The 13456-nt window shown below is 51.3% G+C and overlaps 2 protein-coding genes across 2 annotated transcripts in view; one reads left to right on the top strand and one right to left on the bottom strand.

The window, feature by feature from the left end:
- The window catches only part of DYNC2I2 (dynein 2 intermediate chain 2), a 45808-nt gene that overhangs the window by 29952 nt on the left and 2400 nt on the right, over positions 1–13456 (bottom strand). The window contains exons 2-3 of the mRNA XM_061571615.1: positions 1555–1664; positions 449–606 (exon numbers count right to left, since the gene is read on the bottom strand). Coding sequence (XP_061427599.1) covers positions 449–606; positions 1555–1664 — 268 coding nt within the window. The remainder of the gene's footprint in view (positions 1–448; positions 607–1554; positions 1665–13456) is intronic.
- On the top strand, positions 5444–11063 carry LOC133354611 (uncharacterized). Its single transcript, XM_061571601.1, has 2 exons — positions 5444–6435; positions 10241–11063. Exons 1-2 carry the CDS (start codon positions 5746–5748, stop codon positions 10253–10255), a joined length of 705 nt encoding a protein of 234 aa, XP_061427585.1. The 5' UTR covers positions 5444–5745; the 3' UTR covers positions 10256–11063.

Raw genomic sequence — 13456 nt, 5'->3', positions numbered from 1 at the left:
TTTCCACGCAATGAGATTGGCGACCTGTTGGTTGCAAGTCTTTTGAAATGCGTGGTCAACCAGGTTAGTGTCTGACTGTGTTGTTGGCCGACTGGTGTTGCATCACATTATGTTTCTAAGCTTTGTTGAGTTCTCGTCTCCCATCTTCTTGTTGTTGTTTGCCTCCGTGTAGTTTACCGTTCTCTGTGTGCTGTGTGCTTGGTATCCCCCTGTGTGTTTCCTTGCTGTGTGTTTTGCCACATTTTCACCTGATGATGATCGCTTGTGTTGCATTCGAAACGTCGGGATTTATTTTAATTTAATTTAGTTAAATTTGATTTTATTTCTACATACGTGACTTTACCGAAAAAACCAATGAGTGCAAGCCACTTGTGCCAACCATTCTACCGCGGCAGCATCTCTCACGTTCCAAATAATAAGGGAGAATTAACAACAGCGTTAGTTTTACCCGCAATGACCGCTGGCCATGTGGGGTGGAAGGTGAGGCACAGCAGGCAGCCTGGAACATCCAATGTGCGATCAGGCACGTCTGGGATCAGCCCTCTCCGGCACACATTCCACAAGCAGATCATCGAGTTCTCCACAGTCCAATCTCCGTCATTCAGTCTGCAATGGAAGAGTTGTTGGGGACAAATTTAGTAAATTACTCTCCTGTCGAATGGTACAGTATTCCTTCGTTATTTGCAAGGGATACGTTCCAGAGATGCCAATGAATAGCAAAAATTGTGGATAACGATATTGGCTCTACGAATGTCGTACGAGTAATGTCTGCAGATGCTTCTAAAGTTTCTAGAAGTTATCCCTCTCTATTTCTCTCGTCACTTAATCTCATCTCTTTATCTCGTCACATTCTTTCTCATCCCTTTATCCCACCACTTTCTCTTTCGATCCAGTCGTGCAGAGTTCCAGATGCGATTCGCGGATAGGCAAAATCGCGGATAGCAAGTGCTTGAATAACGTGGGAATACTCTACTCTTCTATGTTCAAGTTCAAGATGTTTTTGTTTAACCAGGTGATCATTCAAAGAGACCAGGATAGTTTAATTTGCAAGAGCGACTTAACAGGGTCACCAAAATGACAAAGGCAAAAACTAAATAAAAGTACAACGATGCAAATAAAAATTATCGTAAAAAACTGCGTCACGTGAAAATCTAATTATTGCTCAAACATAAATCAATGTTAAATAATAAGTCGGCTTGGACACATTATTTTTAGTACGATTGCAATTACTGGTAAGTTTCAGAAACATTAAACAGATATATGGTGACTCTTGTACTATTTGTTTCTATATTAACTCAGCCACTTCTTACCTAACCCCACCCCCCACCATTGTCATATCATAATTTAATTTCATGTACGTATAAAAAAAGTTTGGTTAGGACCGTCCTACCCACTCCCCACTAAAAAAATCTATACTGCTCATTGACGTCTCTGGACACAGAACTAAACTCAGGTGATGAAATGTGCTCATCAATTAAACGGCACACACCCTGTTATTGATACATCGTAGCTGAATAAATACGTGGAAATGTTAAGAGATTGGCGCATCCGTACCGTCCAAAGGCCACACCAATCATGGCTCCTGTGCAGCTCCAACTGACGGCAGTCGCAGCCAGCCCTCGGGTCTTTGCCTCTCCGTAGCTCAGCTCATGCAAGCAGGACATCTGGGAAGAGTACAACATCAGGAACATCGAAAGCAGTGGTTTTTCCCTTTGCGGTATGTACGTATGTTATATGTTGAACTTCTTTCGCACCGTACGTAGCCAACCACGCTAATCGGAGGTGTGGGGGGGGAAGTAAAACAAAGTAAACACAAAAAGCACTTTAAAAACAATGAGTTTTCAATCGAGATGACTTAAAAGTGCATAGCTCCAGTGGCTTCCTAAAGTCGGAAGGAAGAGCGTTGCAGACTGGCCGCAGAAGTGCATCTGAGCGCGCCGCGATGCCGTCTATAGCGGCCCAACAATCACGACCCCTGGTGTCCGACCCCTCCAAGGTTACCAAGGCCACAATATTAACCTGCTAGGTCACGAATGCCACAACACACAGCTAGAGAAGCAGATGTCCACGCCTCTAGTCAATGTGGTGTAAGGCATTTGTATCATAAAGTGGCTTTTTTAATTGTTAAATATTTGTATTATTTTATTATTTCCCTTCTACGTGACTTTACCGAAAGAACCAAGAATATGAATCCCTGCAGTTACGAAAGCTTTAAATAACATTTTCATTTGTATCATGTTGTGTAGTAGTAGTGCAATGTAGTGTATTTTGTGTTCGTAAGCATTTGCTTCATCTTGTGTATGAGTGTGTTTTATGTTACAGGCATTTATTTCGTGTTGTGTACTCCCGTAGTGTTGTGTCTCCACCCACCACCTTCTCCTGCCCAAAGCAACTAAACTCCAGTTTCCTTTGCAGTCTCATCATCATCATCATCACCACCTCGTCACCAGCACGAGCCTCATCATCTCCTCACCGCTAACCTCCGGGTGCCACTCCAAAGCATGTCTCCAGAACCTCTCTCCATGATCTAATCTGTCGCCAGTCCCGCATGTGCCCCACCCGTCACAACCTCCTCTTTCTGATTACATCCACGAGTCTAATACCCATCACGTCTTATTTATTTTAAGCTTCCGATTTGCCTAATCCCATACTGCTCGCCTTGGTGTATGAGACGTGACAGGTTGATCCATTTCTAGGTACCGCACGGATTTGTGACCCTATTTCTCAACAGGTTTGAGCTCGAGTTTATTTGATTTGTTACGCGGATGATCCCATTTATCCAGCTGCGTGGCTATTTTACAAGCAAAGATTCCGTGGCACGTGAGAAAGGCAACTATGAACAAAAAACATCAATATTGCCGAGAACGATTACGGGCTCCGAAGGATATATTGCCCAACAAACGAGGTGTTTTAACAGTCGCAAACAAGACGGGAGGCGAATCTAAAAATAGTGCAAACGTAGCGTGAGAGCAAAGAGTCGCAAGAATAAAGGTAGGCACAGGCGCTGTTTTGTCGGATTGTGCCATGAGGGGTTTAGTGACGGGAGTGGAACAGGGGTGTACAGGTAGGCGGTAGGGGTGTTCCATAAACGTGGGGCAGGCAGCAACGTGGAAAGAGTTTGGGGCTGTCCATAAATGACGTCACGCGATTTTGGACGATTTTTGACCCCCCCCCCTCCCTTCGTCACACGGCGTCACAAAAAGTCAGCCCCCCCCTCAAATATGACGTCACAAAGCTCTGCCCCCCCCCCCCCCCCCCCAAAATATATAAAACATGCTTCACATCGCTTTAAACTATTGTCATGGTAGTGCGTATTTAATTTGGCGCTGCACTCTGATGTTGTAGGAGAAAACATTTATTAAAACGTCAATTTAATTAAGTAGAACGTGTTGTCTATATTTACTTAAAGTTGCGCATTTTGATGTGACGTCACATTTCTCAAACCCCGCCCCTCGTCACACATCGTCACAAATGTCTGACCCCCCCCCCCTAGGTGCGTGACGTCATTTATGGACGGCCCCTTTACCAAAGCCAGTTTAAGTGGAATTTTAGTCGAAAATAAAAAGGCACTTCTGAGGCGACGGGGAAGGGAGTTAGAGCAACTTCAGTGGCCCTTTAGGTAATTAGCGGATTTCTTTAAGAGGACCTTCAGGATGGGGACGGCCAAGTGATGGTCTCTCCGGATATCCAGGGGAGGACATGTCTGAGATTAGTGGTGAAAGTGGTGGATCAATACCTTACAGATGGTGGTTGGGGATTGTTAAAATATCGAATACAGTACAGTACACATAATAAGATACAATTTCGATTTAAAGCTTTCGTGACTGCAGGGATTCATCTTCTTCGTTATTTCGGTAAAGTCACGAAGAAGAGAAATAATAAAATAATAAAACATACTTAAATAAAAAATAAAATATCATACAAATAAAATACTTTTTAATAAACTTTAGGGAAATAATAAAAAATAATAAAACAATAAAATCTATATATATAAAATCGTGAATCTGTCTGTCTGTGTGTCTGTGTGTCTCCGGACCATACGCACTTTCATTGGACGCCGGTTGCCCCTGCCAACGGCTAGCGACACCTTCGCCGCTTTCATTGGACCTGGCAACGGCTAGCGACGCCTTCGCCAAGGGCTGCACTTTCATTGGACGGCGGTTGCCCCTGCCAACGGCTAGCCACGCCTTCGCCACTTTCATAGGCTCCGTAAATAATTAAATAATAGCCATTACACAGTATTGTTGGAGCGCTGAGGGGGGGGGGGAAGGCACGCCACCCGTACCCTGCCTCTGCCGGGTGCCCAATTTTGGCGAGGCCGCAGGCTCTGCACGCTACTAGGCCTCGACACCCACCACGCCACTTTGAGGTAAATTCATCAAAGTTTTTCGTACTCTTCACTCCACCCCCACCACAATGTGTCCAATTAATATTACTTTTAAACCCAACGCGCCAACAATCGATTACTTAAATGTTCACTGTACAAATAGTCACTAAGCTGGGTCAGCGTACTGCCAGTCTATCATGTACACTCTAGCCTGCTTATGAAGCTGAGTGCGTGTGTAGGGGTTATTACGGGAGAAACGGCGGACAACAAACACAGGGCTGTCGGCACTCACATACACGGGGGGTCACACCGACGTCCGCATCAGTTATTGCCCACGCCCCCAGCCCTCGGAGGCGATCCCTATAAAAGGTGGAACCCAAAGAGCTCGAGGCAGTTCGACACGAAGCTGACCAGTGAAGATCCAAGACTCGGAGATTAGGCCCTGGGACTCCCCGGTCTCGCCGTCCTTATAAGGGCCGAGCCGGGTAAGCCAGTGGCGCGGCCCAAGAGCTTCCAGACCGCTGCCCTTATCAGGGCAAGGCTGGTTAGCTGGTGCCGAGATCTGTGCTTGCCAGGGCCAGATCAGTCAGCCTCCCGTAGCCCAGTAGAGGAGGACTGGGGGACAGGACAGAGGGCTTAGTACTAGGGTGGGTTTCCCATAGTACGGGTGAAGGGGCCGATACCCCTTCAACTATTGTATCTGTCCCGGAGTTAATAAACAGTGTGTCTCAACTTCCTCATCGTCTCCTCATCAACTTACTACATCTGGTGTTGGAAGTGGGCCAAGCATGGATACGAGACGGAAGACTCGTGCCCAAGACCCAGGAGAGGATGACGACGAGGGAGGGGCAGTGCAAGACATCGCCGCCGACGTACCTGCACAACTGCTGCCGGCTCCGACATCGGCGGGGCCGTCGGAGAGGGCCGGGACGTCGACTGACGAGTTGGCGTTGGCTCACTCGCGGCTGGCGGAGCTCTTGTATGCAGCGGCCGCTATGCTGGAACAAATAACTCGCCTGGGGCCGGGAGGAGCGACGCGGCGGGAAGATGGACAACGCCCGCCAGAAACTCCCGCCTTTACAACAGCGGGGCGACTCGAAAATCCCACCACGAAGACAGTAGGGGCGGAGGGAGGAGTCCCAGCTCGTCACGCGGGAGACGGTGCCCAGCCAGCAGCCGCCACGTCATCGGCGGAGGCGGGTCGCGGTGGCAGCCTATCAGGGGTTGAAACGTCACCACCAGCTGACGCCAGCACCGACCATACAGTACGGGGACGCGCTACGGATGCTGCAAGAGACGCTCCAAGAGGATCGGAGACGGAGCCGACATTCCAGCAACGCCTGCCGGCCCTGCAGGTATTTGTTGCAAGCGACGGCGATTGGGGGGGGTTCCAGCGCCGGTTCTTGGCCCACCAAGAGATGGCAGGCTGGTCGGACAACGAGGCGCTGTGTGCTCTCCCGGCGTTATTGGACGGCGACGCCCTGGGCACCCTCACTGCTGCACCCAAGTCGGCACGCTCCACCATTCAGTCGGCGCTGCAGCTGCTGGCCACCGTTTATGGGCCGCCCTCCGATTGTCGCCAGCTCTTCTATGAACGGCAGAAGGGTGATAAGGAATCGCCACTCGCTTATCGCACGGCCCTGCTGTCATTGGCGAAAGACGCTTTCCCGCGTATGGATGAAGAGGGGATCGATGCGATGGTGGCCGAGAAAATTTTGCTGCTGGCTGACGATCTGGACTTCACCATCTTAGCGCAGGACGATGCGGATATGTCATCACTGCGGGCTGCAAGGCACATTCACGCCAATCTCATCTCCCAGCGGAGGAAGGCGAACAAAGCTGCTGCACGACACACCGTGGCGGCAACCTCTTCTGGAATGGAGGGAGCCTTCGCTGCGGATCGTTCTGCAGGATGGCGATCTGCCGAGCGACCGGCTCGGGACGTTCCAAGCCACCGAGACCAGCCCAAGTCCTCTGGAACGCTCGTCGTCTGCTATAATTGTGGCCTCCGGGGCCACGTGGCGTCCGGATGCCGGGCTCCTCGACAGCGCGGTGCGAGACCTGGAGCTGCGGACGGCCCTCCTCACAAGCCTTCGCAACATCCTCGGGCAAGTCATGGCACCCCACATGTTCGGCCTGCACACACACCCACTTTCCTATCACATGGTCCGATACACAATTCTCGGGGGTTGGGTGCTGGTGCGTCGGGTCGCGGCATGTCGGGGAGGGCGCTCCAACCGGGCCAATGGTCCGAGTTGGCTCACCGAGTTGTGGCTGCATCAGCGGGGTCGTCCGTTGTCGCGGGGCATATTGACGGGGTGGAGGTACGGCTATTGGTCGATACGGGAGCTTCGGCAACTATCATTTCAGATTTGATTTATAATATCCTGCCCGTTCAGAGTCGCCCGTTGCTCCCTGTCGATATACCGTTTTACGCTGCGAATGGGGGCTCGTTGGGTATTATCGGTCAAATTCGAGCGCAAATTTCGATAGGGGACATTAAACTATCTGGCCCGGTGTTCGTCTCCTCCTCGCTGGCTATTCCGTGCCTGTTGGGGACAGACTTTTTGGCCAAATTGCCCATCAAAATTCTGATTGACCAGCAATGCATCGAGCTTCCATCGGGCCGACGTATGACGTTCCTACCTGCCACCCCTGCCGTGCGTGTTGCCTGTGCTACGGTACAGGCGCTTGTTGCTCGGACGGTGCGTGTACCCCCGGGGGCACAGATGTTGGTACCCCTGCGCTTGCGTCGACCGTTCGATAAAGGAGTCTCTGACCGGGGCGTTATTTTGGGACCATCTAGAGCCGGGGTGAGTGGGCCAGATCTGGTGACGGCCCAGACTATTGTTAAAGGGGATGGGGACCCGTTTATCGCGGTCCTCAATGTCGGGACACGGACGGCAGTGGTTTCGCAAGGTACCGTGTTCGCACATGCGGTTCCGGTACCTGCGGAAACGCCGATCATTGGCCAGGTGGCCACCGATTCTCAAACGCGATTAGCCTCAGACGCTGACGAGGTTTGGCTGGATGCGTTGTGTGCTGAGTCACCTGACCTGTCTGACGCACAACGTGCTAGATTACGCGCCTTATTGCGAGAATTTTCCGACGTCTTCAGTAAACACAAATACGATATCGGATGTACCAAATTGCTACGCCACCATATTGACACCGGTGACAACGCTCCTATCCGCCAAAATCCTTTTCGGTTAAGTCCCGCCGAAAAGGATCATGTCAAATCGGCTGTAGATGACATGTTGAAATCGGACATCATTTCTCCCTCGACCAGCCCTTGGGGTGCACCCATAGTGTTGGTCAAAAAGCACGACGGGTCCCTAAGGTTCTGCGTTGATTTCCGGCGATTAAATAAGATCTCGGTGGCCGATGCTTATCCGCTTCCTCGAATGGACGAATCGCTGGATGCCCTCGCGGGATCGCGATTCTTTTCCACTTTGGATTTGCTCTCAGGATTTTGGCAACTTCCCTTGGACGACGAATCCAGGCCCAAAACAGCTTTCCGAACGCCGCACGGCCTCTTCCAATTCAATCGCTTACCCATGGGATTACACTCTGCTCCCGCGACGTTCCAGCGCCTGATGGAATTGGTCCTCGCTGGCTTGCAATGGGAGGTGTGTTTGATTTACCTGGATGACGTTATCGTATTCAGTAAGACGTTCGAGGAACACCTTGATAGGCTTCGGGCCGTCTTTCTCAAAATGCGCGCTGCTAATTTGAAATTCAAGCCACAAAAGTGCCATTTGCTGCGCGAATCTGTTAAATATTTGGGTCACATCGTCGGCCGGTCAGGTATCTCAACCGATCCCGCCAAAACGCGTTGTGTCAGCTCCTGGCCTATTCCCACCTCGGTGGGGGAGGTTAGAAGCTTCATCGGCTTTGCTTCATATTACCGCCGGTTTGTTGCGGACTTTGCTTCCATCGCTAAGCCACTACATGCCTTGACGTCAAAAGGGGTCAAATTTCATTGGGGGCCGGTGGAGAACGCCGCTTTTGTCTCTCTTCGGGATGCCCTGGTGGGGGCCCCGCCGTTAAGCTACCCCGATTTTTCCATGCCGTTCGTGCTCGACACGGACGCAAGCAATACCGGGATTGGAGGCGTGCTGTCACAAATTGTGGGTGGCGTGGAGCGCGTTGTGGCTTATGGTAGTAGAGTACTGTCCCCGGCCGAGCAGCGGTACTGCGTCACCCGCCGCGAACTGTTGGCTATCGTGTTCTTTATCCAACAGTACCGGCCATATCTGTACGGCCGGCATTTCACCGTCCGTACAGATCATGCAGCGTTGCAGTATGCCCTACGAATTAACCAGCCATCGGGGCAGTTGTCCCGATGGCTCGAGATCATGCAGGATTTCGATTTTGAGACAACTTACCGGAAGGGGATTCGCCACACCAACGCCGATGCCCTATCACGCCTGCCGATCGCCCCGGATTGCACTTGTTTCTTGGGTTCGGGCCGTTGCAAATCGGCAAGTGACGGCCGGGATCGGGTTCTTGCGGCCGCAGTTGATACTCCTTCGGACGCTGGTCCTATTTCGGAGGGTGGGAGTGATTCCCTACTTGGCTTGTCAAGTACTGAGTGGGGTCGCCTCCAAATGGAGGATGCGACCCTCCTGGCGCTACGACGTCGCGCGGAAGGATCAGGTCAAGGGAAGTCGGGCGTTGACTCATGGGGGTGGTGCCAGGGCTTACTCATGCATTGGGACGGGACGATCCGCCGTCACAGGCTGGTGGTGCCTTCCACGTTGAGGGGTAGGGCTGTATGGGCTGCTCATGAACGGCTCCTGCACCTGGGTACCCTCAAAACACTTGCCATGCTCCAGCTTAATTACTTTTGGCCGGGCATGGCAAGAGACGTGGACGATCTGCTGCGGTCCTGTACCCAGTGTGCACAACGGAAGCCGCCGGCGAAGGGAGCCAGTCCACCGCTCCAGTCCATTTCGGTCACCCGGGTTAACGAGCTGGTCGCCCTTGATATTTTGGGACCGTTTCCTTCCACGCCGAGGGGTAATAAGTACCTGCTGGTTGGCGTGGAATATTTCACGCGATGGCCTATGGCTTGGCCCCTCGCCAACCAGTCCGCAGCGGCCGTTGCGGAGGCTTTTGTTCAGGGCTACGTCCTCGACAAAGGCGCTCCGGAACGGTTGTTGACCGATCAGGGAAAGAATTTCACTAGTACCCTTTTACACGAGGTATGTGGCCTTCTGGGTACAAAGAAAGTTCGTACCTCGCCTTACCATCCACAAACGGATGGGATGGTGGAACGCTTGCATAGGACTCTTACGTCCATGCTATCCCACCAGGTATCTGAGTCCCAAAACGATTGGGATCTACGGATCGGGGGAGTCCTGGCGGCATACAGGATGGCTCCTCACGCGGCGACCGGGTTCTCGCCATTTTTTTTGATGTATGGTCGCGAGGTTGACCCGCCTGTCGCGACTCAGCTGACGATTGCCGCGCCTCATGCTAAGTCGAAAATCGCCGACCATGTTAAATTTAACATCCTTCGCTTGGCGGAGGCACGGCAGGCGGCCATGCAAAACTCTGACTCTCGCCAGAAACAAAACGAGAGATTGCGGTCGCGCCGGACTCACACGCACGAATGGCACCCGGGCGACCGAGCATGGTTGCACTGCCCTCAGGTGCCATTGGCCACCTCGGCTAAGTTGTTGCGACCATGGAGGGGCCCCGTTGAAATTGTGCAGGTTGTGCGGCCTCAATGTGTGCGCATTAAGTGGGGGAAGCGTCGGTGGTTTGTGCACCCTTCACGGTTAAAGCCATTTTTTGCTCCGCACGCTTCCTCCCACGTAAATGGCCGAATATGTGGGGAGTCCTCTGACTCCGGGGGGGTGGGATCGATGCCAGCCTCTGATCCACTAATGACTGTCCCGTCTTCAGGAGCCCCAGGACTGAAGCCCTCTGGGCTGCCAGCCTCCCCCGTGGGGGGCGGCGCTGGCACGTCCGGGAAACCGGACGACCAGGCACCTGCTGATGCGACACCTGCCACTGACTCTACCAAGCCGGCCCCTTGTGACGGGCCCGCTGCACGGACTCGCGCCAAAACGCGCCGGTTGTTATGATTAGCTTTCCGCGCGTGTTCCGTTGCTGCGGAACCCGCTCATTGTATATATGTTTTTTTAATGGTTGTATGTGTGTGTAATAACGATGACCACGCTATCTGCTTGTTGCTTGCTGTCCATGTAAGTGTGTGCGTGTGTTGGGAATGGACGGAGAGTCTGCTGTGGTTGCTGAGTTTCAAAGGGAGTGTGTGCGCTGCTGCGTGGAGTTGTTATCTTGATGGTAAAGTTAATTATTAACGTGGGAGCGTCGGGTATCCTGTGCTGTACCATCTCGTGGGTCACCGTGCGCGATGGGCTTAATTGAAAAAAAAAATGTTTTTTTTGGGCTGTATTATGCTGCGAGGTGCTGTGTGCGATGCGGTCGTTGCATGAGAGGGAATAACTGTGTTGTGGTTGAAAAGTTACGACGGGATTGATGGTGTGTTGGTCGCCTGCAGATTTGCTTGCTATTGTGCTTCAATGTACGCGTGTGATCGCGATATGCTGATTGCATGTGCTGTTATACCGTTCTGTATATGTGTTGCGGTTCCGGGTGGGGGGTTTTTTTTTTTTTTAGGGAACCATCGGTTGATGTTACGCTTGTTCTTGTTATTGTTACTGTTACGAGGCACACGTGTATTGACGGTGTTAATCTTTATTCTTGGGGGTTGAGGGATTGTTGCAGCCGGGACGGCTGCGAGCTGTACAGGGGGGGGTGATGTAGGGGTTATTACGGGAGAAACGGCGGACAACAAACACAGGGCTGTCGGCACTCACATACACGGGGGGTCACACCGACGTCCGCATCAGTTATTGCCCACGCCCCCAGCCCTCGGAGGCGATCCCTATAAAAGGTGGAACCCAAAGAGCTCGAGGCAGTTCGACACGAAGCTGACCAGTGAAGATCCAAGACTCGGAGATTAGGCCCTGGGACTCCCCGGTCTCGCCGTCCTTATAAGGGCCGAGCCGGGTAAGCCAGTGGCGCGGCCCAAGAGCTTCCAGACCGCTGCCCTTATCAGGGCAAGGCTGGTTAGCTGGTGCCGAGATCTGTGCTTGCCAGGGCCAGATCAGTCAGCCTCCCGTAGCCCAGTAGAGGAGGACTGGGGGACAGGACAGAGGGCTTAGTACTAGGGTGGGTTTCCCATAGTACGGGTGAAGGGGCCGATACCCCTTCAACTATTGTATCTGTCCCGGAGTTAATAAACAGTGTGTCTCAACTTCCTCATCGTCTCCTCATCAACTTACTACACGTGTACTGGCAGTCTATAATGTGGACTGTTGCCTGCTTATTATAATCGATTCTTTATATGTTCTTTGTACAAATAGTCATTAAGCTGGTTGAGCGCTCCCAGTTCGATTCCAACTCACGCCCACCACCGCTGACGATTATTTGAAACGGACCTGGGCCTCCCCTAGGTCGACTCAGCCTCAAACGCGTAACTGCTGTCGTGTGTGAACATCGTCACTGGGGAGACAAAGGCGGCCGGGCATCGTCGATCCAAGTCCCGGGCGAAGCCGGGTCATGTCTATGTGTGTATGTGTTTATGTGTATGTCTGTGTGTCTGTATGTATGTGTGTATGTATGCGTGTGCATGTGTTTGTGTGTATGTATGTGTGTGTCTATGTATGTGTGTATGTGTTTCTGTGTATGTATGTGTGTGTATGTATGTGTGTTATGTGTCTGTCTGTGTGTCTGCATGTATGTGTGTGTGTATTGTGTATGTGTTTGTATGTGTTTGTGTGTTTACGCTCGCATTACACAAATGTGTTGCAGGTCTAAGGCGTTCCTTGCGCAGCATTGCCGCTTTATTATTTCAGTCGTTTACTGCCGTACGCACCCTGAAAGTCGTGTGTGTCTGCAGCAAGCGCGTGTATGTGTACCTATGGACGCGCGCGCGTGTGTTGTGTAGGGGGAACGGTAGTGTAGTGCTTAGCGTGCTGCCTGTGTCTGTGTGTGTGTGTCTGTGTGTGTGTGTCTGTGTGTGTGTGTCTGTGTGTGTGTGTCTGTCTGCGTGTGTCTGCGTGTGTGTCTGTGTGTGTGTCTGTGTGTGTGTCTGTGCGTGTGTGGTGTGTGAGGATCGGTGGGTGTAGTGCTTAACGCTACGCTGCGCTACCAACCCGGCGAACCCAGTTCGATTCCCGCTCACGGCCACCACCGGTGACCATTATTTGAACCTCCCCTAGGTCGACTCTGCCTCAAACGAGTAACTGCTGTGGCGTATTAACATCGCCACTGGGGAGACAAAGGCGGCCGGCCGTGGTGGATACAAGTCCCGGGCGAAGCCGGGTAGTACAGCTAGTAAAAAATATAATAAAAATACTTTTTTTATAAACTTCTTTTATTATTTCCCTTCTACGTGACTTTACCGAAAGAACCAAGAAGGTGTACTGAGATTAGTGGATGATGCATACCTGTCAACCCCTTATCAGTGCCCCCTACCTTATTACAGACAAATTCAGGCCTTATTGGTCACCCCGTGCCCTTATAAATCTCAACGTTCATCCTACAAAGTCCCATCACAAGGGAGAAACACAAACAAATAGACAACAAAACATGTTTTTTTGCCCGTAAACCCAATTCCCCTGCACAAGAACACGGAGGAAACCGTGTGGGTTGACAGATATGGTGATGTCATCACCATCATGGGCCATGGTCAATCCACTGCTGGATAAGGGCCTGTGAATGGCACTCCATTGGAGGAGTACGACACTTTGCAATGTGTATTGAGATTGTTAAGGGGACATGCGCTACATGTTGTTTTTTAATGCAGTTTTCTGTACAATGTATCTATATTAGCGGAGTGTCTATACAGTGGCCCCTGGTACGGACACATGTCGTTGTTTTTTGCAAGAGTCGCGAGATGATCGCGTCAGAATACTGGAGGAATCCGACAAGCTACAAAGCTCTTTGTGTTCACAGTCACCCAGCATATTCTTGGTTCATACTCTTAGGTTTTTTCGGTAAAGTCACGTAGGTAAAAAATAAATAATAAAAATGATAGAAATAACAATAGAAATAAAATAATAAATCACGACGTTTCGGAGGCAACACAAG

The sequence above is a fragment of the Lethenteron reissneri genome, chromosome 6 (genome assembly GCF_015708825.2).
Source record: "Lethenteron reissneri isolate LAM-NWPU_2019-01 chromosome 6, ASM1570882v1, whole genome shotgun sequence".
In the NCBI taxonomy this organism is placed as follows: Eukaryota; Metazoa; Chordata; class Hyperoartia; order Petromyzontiformes; family Petromyzontidae; genus Lethenteron; species Lethenteron reissneri.
This window is presented reverse-complemented; position numbering and strand designations above follow the sequence as displayed.